Source organism: Caenorhabditis briggsae (assembly GCF_000004555.2).
Source record: "Caenorhabditis briggsae complete genome, chrIII, whole genome shotgun sequence".
Taxonomy (NCBI): Eukaryota; Metazoa; Nematoda; class Chromadorea; order Rhabditida; family Rhabditidae; genus Caenorhabditis; species Caenorhabditis briggsae.
The window spans coordinates 8,672,329-8,683,157 of record NC_013490.2 but is presented as its reverse complement, the minus strand read 5'-3'; the positions used below and the strand labels follow the sequence as shown (position 1 = coordinate 8,683,157).

General features: G+C 40.1%; 2 protein-coding genes across 2 annotated transcripts; both read right to left on the bottom strand.

Moving 5' to 3' along the window:
• Positions 1 to 1,982: 1,982 nt before the first annotated feature.
• Cbr-ssq-2 lies at positions 1,983 to 3,428 on the bottom strand (the record flags this gene model as incomplete). The annotated part of the gene is made up of 4 exons (XM_002641488.1): positions 1,983 to 2,089; positions 2,140 to 2,688; positions 2,738 to 3,106; positions 3,158 to 3,428. 4 exons carry the CDS (start codon positions 3,426 to 3,428, stop codon positions 1,983 to 1,985), a joined length of 1,296 nt encoding a protein of 431 aa, XP_002641534.1.
• Positions 3,429 to 5,795: 2,367 nt separating this feature from the next.
• On the bottom strand, positions 5,796 to 9,921 carry CBG09830 (the record flags this gene model as incomplete). The annotated part of the gene is made up of 9 exons (XM_002641487.1): positions 5,796 to 5,851; positions 6,480 to 6,680; positions 6,737 to 6,844; positions 7,121 to 7,171; positions 7,219 to 7,624; positions 7,673 to 7,938; positions 8,098 to 8,215; positions 8,262 to 8,330; positions 9,727 to 9,921. The coding sequence occupies 9 exons, from the start codon at positions 9,919 to 9,921 to the stop codon at positions 5,796 to 5,798; spliced, it is 1,470 nt and encodes a 489-aa protein (XP_002641533.1).
• Between the last annotated feature and the right edge of the window lie 908 nt (positions 9,922 to 10,829).

Here is a 10,829-nt window from a genome sequence, read left to right as displayed (position 1 = left end):
AAAATTATTAACACTTTAAATTTAAAAAAGTTTTAAACGAAATTTTGAGTTAGGTCAACTTCCAGGAAACGTTTTCAAGCATTTTAGAAAACCGTAAAACTTGGTTCACAAAGTCATTGTGTCACTTCTGAAATATAACAAAATTTAGGTAAAAGGTGTGGAAATTCTTAATTTTATAGAAAAGTGTTTTTAAATTACTCCGAAAAAAATCACTTTCGAAAAATGGACCAAAACTTTGATACTAGATAAACACATTTTTATTTATTTCTGGATTACTGTAGCTTAGGATTACTATAGATTAATGTAGTTTTAAAATTCGAGATTTTTGGATTTCAGGATTACTGTAGGTTTGGAAAATCCCGAGTTCAGAATTACGGAGATTTTCAAAAATTTTCCAATCTCGAAGATTACTGTAGTTTGGGTTACGGTTTTTTAGTGAAACTATGAAGATCGATGATTACTGTGTTTTTAGAAACTAAACAATCCCAGTAGATTACGGTTTGTCTGAAATTCTAATGACTAACTAAGGTTGTGAACTTAGGTTGGAGTTTCCGGTCGAGACCTATATCATTCGAAAGCGGAGGACACGTCTTTTCCGAGTCTGTTTTTCGTTTTTGCTGCGGACCTACCAGTTTCGAGAAAAATTAGTTTTAAATTTAGACCACTGAGCCATTCAATCGACATTTTCTATTGTTTCAATTGTATTTAAGGATTTAGTGTTCACGCGATCCAAAATTCCCATTTTAATTGAAGAAATCAGTAAAAAATCCAGAGTAACCCAAATTCAAAACCTATTTTTCTCGAAACTGGTAGGTCCGCAGCGAAAACGGAAAACAGGTTCGGAAAGGGTGTGTTCTCAGCTTTCGAATGACAACCTTTCGCTTTCGAATCTCGACCCGAAATTCCAACCTAAGTTCACAACCTTCCCTAGTAAGGATTACTGCAGATTTTGGAGTTTCTTTAACTATAGTTATATGTTATACAGTAATCACGAATGTTTCAAAGAAAATACAGTCAGAATTCAAAAATCTACTGTAGTTCTTAAAAATGGAAATTTCCAAGAACTATGTAGATTACTGTAGATTTTGAATTTTTTTTCAATTTACGAATTTTTATGATTACAGTGAGAATGAACAGTTGATTATTGTAGTATTTTTGTAGGTTTTCTAACAATTTTCCAACTTGATTATTGTAGTTCAGACTACTGTAGCTCTATAGTACAAAAACCTCCAATCGAAAAACCTACAATAATCCTTAAAAATGTAATCTCTCACTTGGGTGTAAAGCAACGGGTCAGAAATTGCGCCCCAGTAGTAAACGTGAGATTTTAGAAAAAAAAATCGCTTCTGAATTATCTGAGGGTTTTAAAAATTACGCGTTGCAACTCGTTGATTGGAGCGCGTTTTTGACCCGTTGCCTTGGACCCAAGTGAGAAAAATATTTTTATAGACAAAAAGTTTCAAGGTTCTTCGAAGATTGAGCTGTTTTCGCTGCTCAGCCAAGTTGTGGCTTCAGCCGACGATAATTTTTTCTATGTTTCGCAACTTACATCCACCGTAGCGGCCATCCAGTCAGCCGAAACGGGCCCACAATTCCAGCGTCCTGACCCCCGCGTCCTGACTGATCTGGCTGATCAGACGCACGGAAAAAAAATGTTTTTTTGCCAAAACCCCTCGGTTCACTCGAACATCCGCAGTCTCCACTTCAGACTCCTCAGAAAGAACCCGGGAACATCCCATGATCTCGGGGGCTTTCCTCACGTATCCTGAAACACAGAGGGGCGCCTGGCACCTGCCCCCTACTACCCCGGCCACCACGTTCGTGGCGATGGAGATCATCGAGAGCATACTTGTGGAAAAGATGCGACTGGTGGATAACGGGCCGCTTTTTATTCACTGTTATGGGAAAGAATGACATAAAAAATTGAATATGAACACTTTTATTCACAATTATAAGAGTTATGACCAAGTGTCTCTTCCTTCTTATTTTGGTGCGAAGTAAGCAGAAGTGGCTCCGCCACCGCCACCGCCTCCTCCAGCTCCTCCAGCTCCCATATACACTGATTGTCCCGGGATTCCTCCACCGCCTCCTGTAATGGAATTTCAGAATTTCGGATCAAATACTCAACTACTCAATTACCTCCAGTCTTGGCTCCACCACCACCTCCAGCTGGTCCTCCTCCAACTCCGAAGTATGCCGACTGTCCAGCGGCTCCACCTCCACCCATCACTCCTTGTCCGACACCGAAGTATCCGGATGTGGCTCCACCGCCACCACCTCCTCCCATAGATCCAGCTGGGGCAGCTCCGAGAGCGGAAGCTCCACCTCCTCCAGCAGCAACTCCGACAGCAGTCATGGTGCTTGGTCCTCCTGCTGGGGCTCCTCCAACAGCTGTCATAGTGGAAGCTCCTCTTGGGGCTCCTCCAACGGCAGTCATTGTTGAGGCTCCGGATGGGGCTCCTCCGACAGCAGTCATTGTAGAGGCACCTCCTCCCATTGGGGCTCCACCAACAGCGGTCATTGTGGAAGCTCCACGTGGTGCTCCACCGACAGCAGTCATCGTCGATGCTCCAGATGGTGCTCCTCCAACGGCAGTCATGGTAGAGGCTCCAGATGGAGTTCCTCCCACAGCTGTCATGGTGGAAGCTCCGGATGGGGCTCCTCCGATTGCAGTCATAGTTGATGTTCCTGCAAGTAAAACATTTTAACTACGGAACAAATTCAAAATACCCATTACCTCCCATTGGTGCTCCTCCGACAGCAGTCATGGTACTGGCTCCACGTGGTGCTCCTCCAATGGCGGTCATGGTGGAAGCTCCAGATGGGGCTCCACCAACAGCAGTCATTGGGGAAGCTCCAGATGGAACACCTCCAACGGCAGTCATGGTCGAAGCTCCAGATGGGGCTCCTCCGACGGCAGTCATTGTTGAGGCTCCGGTTGGGGCTCCACCCACAGCAGTCATGGTGGAAGCTCCAGTTGGGGCTCCTCCAACGGCGGTCATAGTACTAGCTCCTCTTGGTGCTCCTCCAACTGCGGTCATTGTCGATGCTCCAGATGGTGCTCCTCCGAGAGCTGTCATTGTTGATGCTCCGCCACCAGCAGCGGCTGAAACATTTAAAATTACTTTTCTTTTAACTTTTGATTCTTTCTGCTTACGTGGTGGTGCGAAAGCAGCTCCTCCTCCGACTGGTGCGGCTCCAGCTCCGGTTGGTGTAACAGAGAAATATGCGGATTGAGCACCGCCGCCACCGCCTCCTCCGGCTCCTCCAGCTCCCAAGTAGCACGATGTTCCTGGTGGTGGTGCACCGCCTCCTCCTCCCATTTTAGGAGCCCCACCTCCTCCAGCAGGTCCTCCGCCAACTCCAAAGTAAGCCGATTGTGCTCCAGCATTGCCACCGCCAGCGACTCCGAAATAAGCAGATGTCATGGTCGATCGTTTGGTTCGAAGTATTCGAATGTGATTGAGGGTTTCGATTTCACCAGAATTTATAGCAAATTTTGGAGATCTTATCAGTTTAACCATGGCAGTGGGACAACATTACGTGTAAAAAATTACGCGTTTTTTTTGAATAATAATCTTTTTAGCTGTCTGTTGTTTCAAAACTTCTTGAAAATTGTGCTACTTTCAACTTTGAGCCAATTTTTCTCGGTTCCTGCCAAAGATTTTCTGGGTTGCCGAAGAAGAAAACTGTAAACTGATAAATTATTTTTCATTATATCAGAAACATTTTATCAGTTGACCCATTTTTTATATCTTCTACAGAAACTGAGATAAATTAGCTCAAACTTGACATTCCTAACATTGCAACTTGACCCTCCCTTTCATTTCAGGGTATTTTATTCCCCCTACAAAAATAAAAAAACTTTCTTTTTTATACAATCATTTTCATAACAAAGATCCCTGTATTTGCCCAACCCAACATTCTTTTTGTGACTGAAATATAGTATCTATTTTAGATAATCTTATCCTAAACATCAGAGAAAAGAAGAACATTCTCGAAATCTCGAAATCTTGACAACTTCTTAAAGGGCTGAAGAGTACCATTACATTCTCTCGAGGATTGGTATCTCATCTGAAGATTCTAGACGCGTGGTTTTCCTTTCTCAAAAAAGTACAAACGATAAGTGATTGCATCTTTTAAAGATGTCACCAAATACAAACTACGAAACTAGTTAGATTCCAAAAGTCGAATGATGTCACAGTGGGTTTTTCCACACATTTTTAGTGCCTTCATTTAATTTTTTTGATTATTCCCAAATTCTGGAACAAGCATAGATTGGCCTACATTCTTGATTATAATATCGTTTAAAGAACAGGCGCGATTCAGTCCAAAAGGGTAAGTTTCAAAATCACATGTTTTCTTTCTCTATATAGACTTTTAGAATTCTTAAAGTCCAGAAATTCATTAAAAAAATAAAAGTGCAACCGTCTCATGATACCTGCCCCACCCCATACCAGACATCAACCTACATTTAAAAAAAGAAAAAAGTACCGTATCTTTTATCGCTTTTCCATTTCAATCCATTCAAATCATCAATTTTCTATCTCTTTTCGACTTTCGCCACGGAGTGTTTATCAGCAAAGTTCAAAAATTTACAACCCTTCCTGATAACGAGTGATTTGTGTGTTTTGCCCAATCAAAGTGCAAGACAAAAAATCTCGAGCGGTACGATCACAGATCACTTCTTCTGAGAACTTCTTCTCCTCGTTTTTCACTGATTTCCGCCGAGTTTTCTGTTATTTTTCACCAAAAAAGTCGGTACATTAGAATTTTTGATAAAGAAAATTTGACTGAAACGCACGAAAATAGAGAGAATGAATCCGGAAAATAAGAATGTTTTCTGGTTACGGTAGTTGTCGTTATGGGACCTTCGGACACGGCCACCTGATTTCCTCTTCCACAGCTCCGGTTTTTTGTACCAGAATTTCTTATTCTTTTATTGTGTTGCAACTATGTTCACTAAAGTTTTGTCAATTTTTATTGCCATCATTGTTTTTTTTTGGAAAACACCGAAAACGAAGATAAAAGCTAAAGAAATTATTGCACAGCAAAAAGTACACATTTTGCGAAAATCCCACCACATATACAGAAAATTTCGAACAACCATCGAAAAAGGTCAAAACGGAGGAAGAGATCTTAGTACGTACACCAGGATTATGATAAGTTGAAACAAACAAAACAATTCGGATCTAAATGGTTTTCGAGAAAAAAAACGGGGGGAAAGGAGGAAGTTGGGACGCATTCTTGTCGTAAAAACATGAATAAGTATGAAGAAGTTGAGAGAAAGAAGAAAATCAAAAAATAATAATATTAAAATGAAAATGAACTGTTTTAATATGCTGAAAAAATGTGAGGTGAGTTAGAGGATTGAGAACAAAAAGATGGGGGGGGGGGGGGGGAATTTTACAATCATACACAGCAGTATCCACTAAAAAATATTATTAATTATTTAATTAATTATTATGAGATTTAGTAAATTAAATTAGATCATCACTCGTAAACCACCGTAAGATAATGATATGAAGGGGAGCAGTTAACAAACGGATTGGAGAGAGAGAGAGAGGTGCTTTTTGAATTGCACTGGGGGAACAGGTTTCAAAGATCTGGAGAAGGGGTTTGTGTGGGGTGTTCGTGTTTGTGTGGAGTGCGACAACGTCAAGAACCGTACTGGAAATGAATGTGAGTATTCTACATGGGAGGGTGTGAAAAAAGTGAACAAAAAAGGTGTGGAGAGAAGCTAAGACAGCTAGCAAAATAAGCGACTAATGAAGGTGTATTTGGTGATTGAAGAATCACGTATAATTCATGAAGAACTGTTCAAAAAAATCGTCGTCGAAGTATTCGGGATCTGAAAATATGACAAAAGTTAAATTTCGAATTCTGTCAGTTTTTTAAAAATTTCCCTAGAACATGCTTGTCGACGAGCCGGTTCCGGGCCGACACAGGTCGGCTGATACCTCGCTTCAAATTTGAAATAGTAAGCCAAGCAGCATATCAGATGATAGAGTTTGGAAAGCTATAATTTCTTCAAAAGAATCGACCGGCTTCGAAAGCGATATTGCGGTTCGGGTTTCCATTTATTTGCCGATTACAGATTTTAATGCTGATGGATTCTTATTGGAGGATGTATAGCTTCCCGATCAGGTATGTTATTTTGCTCACAATTTTAATTTTGAAGCGACTTATCAGCCGGCCAGAGCCGGCCCACAATCGGCCCGCCGGTAAGTATGCCCAAGAATGATCTACCGTAATTTTGGATCAGTTTGGTAAACAAAAACGCATTCAGGTGTAACATCCGATTAATTTCAAAAACACATGAGATCTAACGATATATACCAGTCTAACTAAACCATATACTCTACTCGTTGATCTTAAAAACAGTTCCTTACCAAATCGTCAAGGCCGTGTAGTGGTATATTTTCAAAACATTTGGATTCTAGTTTTCAATTTTTTAAAAATATGTATCTGATACTCACCTAAAGGACCCTTTCTGCTTTCTTGTTTTTCATGTTCTGCGTGCCGGATCAACCGTCGAACTGATATAGATGATCGTCCACCGAAACCTGACATTTCCTGGACGACTCCTTTATATTCTTTTTCCAAGGACTCATTTGGATTGTGGGCGGAGCCAGCTCGCCATACATGAAGACCAGCAAGAAAGTTGCACACGATGTCAGCTAAAAAAGGAAAAAAAATATAAAAATTGTTTTTTTTCTGAAGTCAATAAACTTACTGTAATGTTTAGCATCACTTTCACTCAACTGCAATCCAAAAGTGAGCTTCTTTTCAGTGTTTGTTCGTAGACTCGAATTGGTAATTGAGCATTTTGGAATTTTGGCATCTGAAAAAAACAATTTTTTTTCTTTTTCACAGGTTTCTTCTATTTGTCCAATACCAGAAGAGATGATACCATCTAAAGTTACAATATCTCTTACGCGCATCACCCGACGACGTCATCAAATAAGAATGAGGATATACTTGTTTTACTTTTTACCCACTATTTTGTTCTGCCGTAAATACAATTAAGGCACCAAACATTTTTTTACTTTTTTTCGTTTATCTCCGAAACGCACTTTTTGAGAGGGGAGATGGATAAGTATAAATCAAGAAAACTCACTCTTCAGAAGTTTCTTTCCATTTCGGGAGCTTGTAATCGAGCCGACAGCAGCTGAAGAATCGCAAGTTCTATTTTGAACATGATGCATTTCCACTTACGACTATTTTGGGCAGAACTGTTATGAGCCTCAATGATCTGACTCATGAGCCAAACGTACAAACAGAAGTTCGATGATCCACCGTAGTTCCAAATCACTCCGCATTTATCATCAACATCCAATTGGATCTCATGAATCGGAACATTTTTATAGTATGGATGCATCAGAGCATCCGACTTTTGAGAATGATCCAATCCAAGAGCATGACCGATCTCATGAGCCAAAACGTATGGGAAGAATCGTTTTCTGTTTCCAGCTCCACCGACTTCATCAACATCGACTTCCCAAGTCTCTGCATCATCGAAATGAATATCTCCATTGAGTGGAAAAGCGTATCCAGGGAAGAAAGTGTGAGCAAGAACGTTTTCTTTCTTATTTCCTTCGATTTTTCCATTAGCTCCATCGAACTGCAAATAAGGATTACTGTATATTTGTTTTTGAGTCATTGAACTTACTGGATACTCATCTCCATGTGATCCTTCAGCCCAAAGAATATTGATATCAGAATCTTCCTTCGATGCGGCTTCCACAAAGTTCAGAGCAACTTTCTTCTCGTGTTTAATGTAACTTTGAGAACTCCATAACTCGAAAGCCTTCTTCACAACTCGCCGAGTTTCCATGCGATCAATATCATTGGTATACTCGGAGATGTACCATTTCAAAGTGATTGTCGATGGTCCAGTGAAGCGGTCTTCTCCCCATTTCGATCGTTTTGAAAGGGCTGAAACCATTTGTTTTATTTAATTTTTAAATGAAGATTCGAGAGCGTATATCTATATCTTATTTCTGACAAAGAACTACAGTAATCTCATCTTCTTGTTGGATGCGGAACCAGTTTTTGGTATTAGCACTAGTCGGGAAAAAAACAAACAAAACTCACTGAATCGTCTGGATCTTTTCGGAGTGTTGGCAATATCTTTTTGAGTACATCTGGGTTTTGAAGCGGCTTCCATAGTAGCCTCATCAACGACTCCGGTCTGCTCCACTTCGAGAACTTCCTGAAAATTGAATCTTATAAATTTGTCTGAATGAGCAATTGCACACTTGGAACACTTTGAGAGCATCTTTGAATTCCTTTTGATCTGTGAGATATCCATACTTCTCCATTTGACCCTGAAAAAATCAGAGTTTCAGTTCAAGTTCCCATGGAATTTTTCCCATTTTCATTCCCATTTCGGCACCGCCATTGACCTACATGACCGTAAGCAGTTTTTTGTCGGGAATTGTGCGGGATGGCTGTTATTGCGCCAATTCATCATTATATTTTCTACGAGATTCACATCTTTTCTTCATCTGTATTCTAAAAGAGTCTCTCACAGAAACTAGGCCGACGATGTCTTTCGGAATTGTAGAGAAGAAGAAGGAAAAAGTGAGAAATAGAAATAAAGAAGTAATAGAGAATGATAAATTGCCAAACTGGCCGGAAAACTGGGTTTCAGATCGGAAAAGGTCATAATCAGTATATTGTGTCTACTAGATTCTCAAAAATCGATGAGACCGACCGATCGAAAAGACAAAAAAAAGTAGAAAAAGACGGAGACGTTAAAGAGAAGAGTTTTCGCGCATCAACGGCATATCGCAACGTTTTTTTGTTCTGTATCTCTTCTCGATTTCTCTCTCGATTTCACCTTTCCGCCAAATTTTTTATTGCATTTTTCGCACATACGTAGTACGTCAGATCTAAAAGAATAGGAGTGGAACGGTTTAATTTTCTCGCGGTTTACGATTAAGCAGAATTGGGGAAAAGAAAGAGAAGAGAGAAGAGGAATAGAGAGATAGAAAGAAACAAAACTATGCTCTATTTATTCTTCAATCCTTTATAACCTATTAATTCCGAAAGATGGGAAGTAATTAGATCTTCCCCCATGTCTTGTTGATAACGTATGTGTGAAAAAGTTATGAATGACCACAAAAATAGTGTGAATACCCAGGAGAGGAAAAAGAATAAAGGTCGACTAAAGGCTACCGATTTTTTTTGCTGTTTCTTATCACCACCCATGTTTTTTTACGTTGGAGGTATGGTGATAAATGGTTCAGAGTGTTTCTTCAAAGAAAAAGGATCTTCAGACTACGAAAGTGATGTATATCTACTAGTTTCTAGATTTCTGTAGACGTGATTTTCAGAGAAGAATCTTCAGAATGAATCTAGATGGTGTTGCATCCGCTTCATTACACTTTTCCTACCACCCCTATCTTTCTAAATTTCACTCCCCAGCAGGTCAAAATGTGTTTGATTGTTCAGTGGTCTGTTGGTTTTTTTCGAGTGGATAATAATGGTCAGACCCTCGTTTTTTGTCTTATTTAGATGCCTAAATGATTTAAAAAAGAAGAAGATCGATTCACATCTATCATGGCGGTAAATAGGTTGCCTTCTACTTGATCATTCTCCTTTTTTTACCTTCTATTACTTCTTTTTCTTCCTTTTTTTTCGAAATCTACGTCAATTGTTACCGTATTTTCTAACCTCAAACAACTGCCAGAAAAGAAAGAAAACAGTCAACAAACTCACTTTAACAAATTGAAACGCTTCATCAGAATCAAAAGACGTGTCTTCTGATGACGATGCTCTGCTTGATGTTGTTCGTAATTCTGTCCTGTGTGGTGCTGTGTGTGCAAGTGAGAATAGGGATAGCATCAAATAAATATGTGGTAGAGTAGGTATTGCAATAGTTAACGGGTACCCGTTTGGTGACCATTTTGTCATTATAGTATAGAAGGGGAAAAGGTGGGGGCTTCAGAAGAAACGCACTCGGGATTCAGACAAAGTAAATCTCGGAACGCGTGAAACTTCTGATAATCCAAGGGAGGGAAATGGTTGATGCAGAGGGGCCTAACGACGCGACAACCCTACACAGGCGACAGCCGAAAAGCAAGGCGACGAGTGCGTTGAGCGGGCAGTCGTCTGTCGTCGGAGAGGCGTGGCCTAAAGATGATGCATCGGAGGAGCGCGGCGACCAAGGAGGCCTGCGGCGTGGCCTGGCGGTTTCTACTGTGTGGACAACTAGTCACAAAAGCATGTTTAGAAGTAAGGTATAACTTTTTTGGGATGGAGACACAAAGCAAGGGCCTGTGTGTCATACGAACACATTCTCTTTTTGGACTCCACCGAAGTGTTTTCAAAAAGAGGAAAGGGTACAAAGGTTAGAAGAGCACGGAGAGTCACACAAACATGGATAAATGAGCAAAATTCCTAGTTTTTTGTTTGTGTCGACCTACGAGCCAGTAAATTAGTTTTAGTTCATTTCAGAGCGGAAGGAGTTAGGAAGTGGGTTACGGTAACAGAGGATTATGTCAGAGTTCTGCTCTCTGAAGTCTTGGAATTCCGTGTTTACTGAGTCATTTCCTGGTTAAAAAGTTTGCCGCTCATGGGAGTTTCCAATGATTGAATTTCCTAGAAAAAAGACACAAAGCTACCGTAATCCTGAAACATAAAAAAAAAATTAAGTTCTCGACTTTGTGGTGATTATTTTCTGTTTTTCTGTTAATTAAATCATACTACTCAAGATTATATTCATCCAGGTCATCTTTTCCAATACTGTAGTCTTATTGTAGAAGTTTCATTTTGCACACTCAAATCATCTTGCTCTATTCTTAAAATTTCTTTAAATTCCT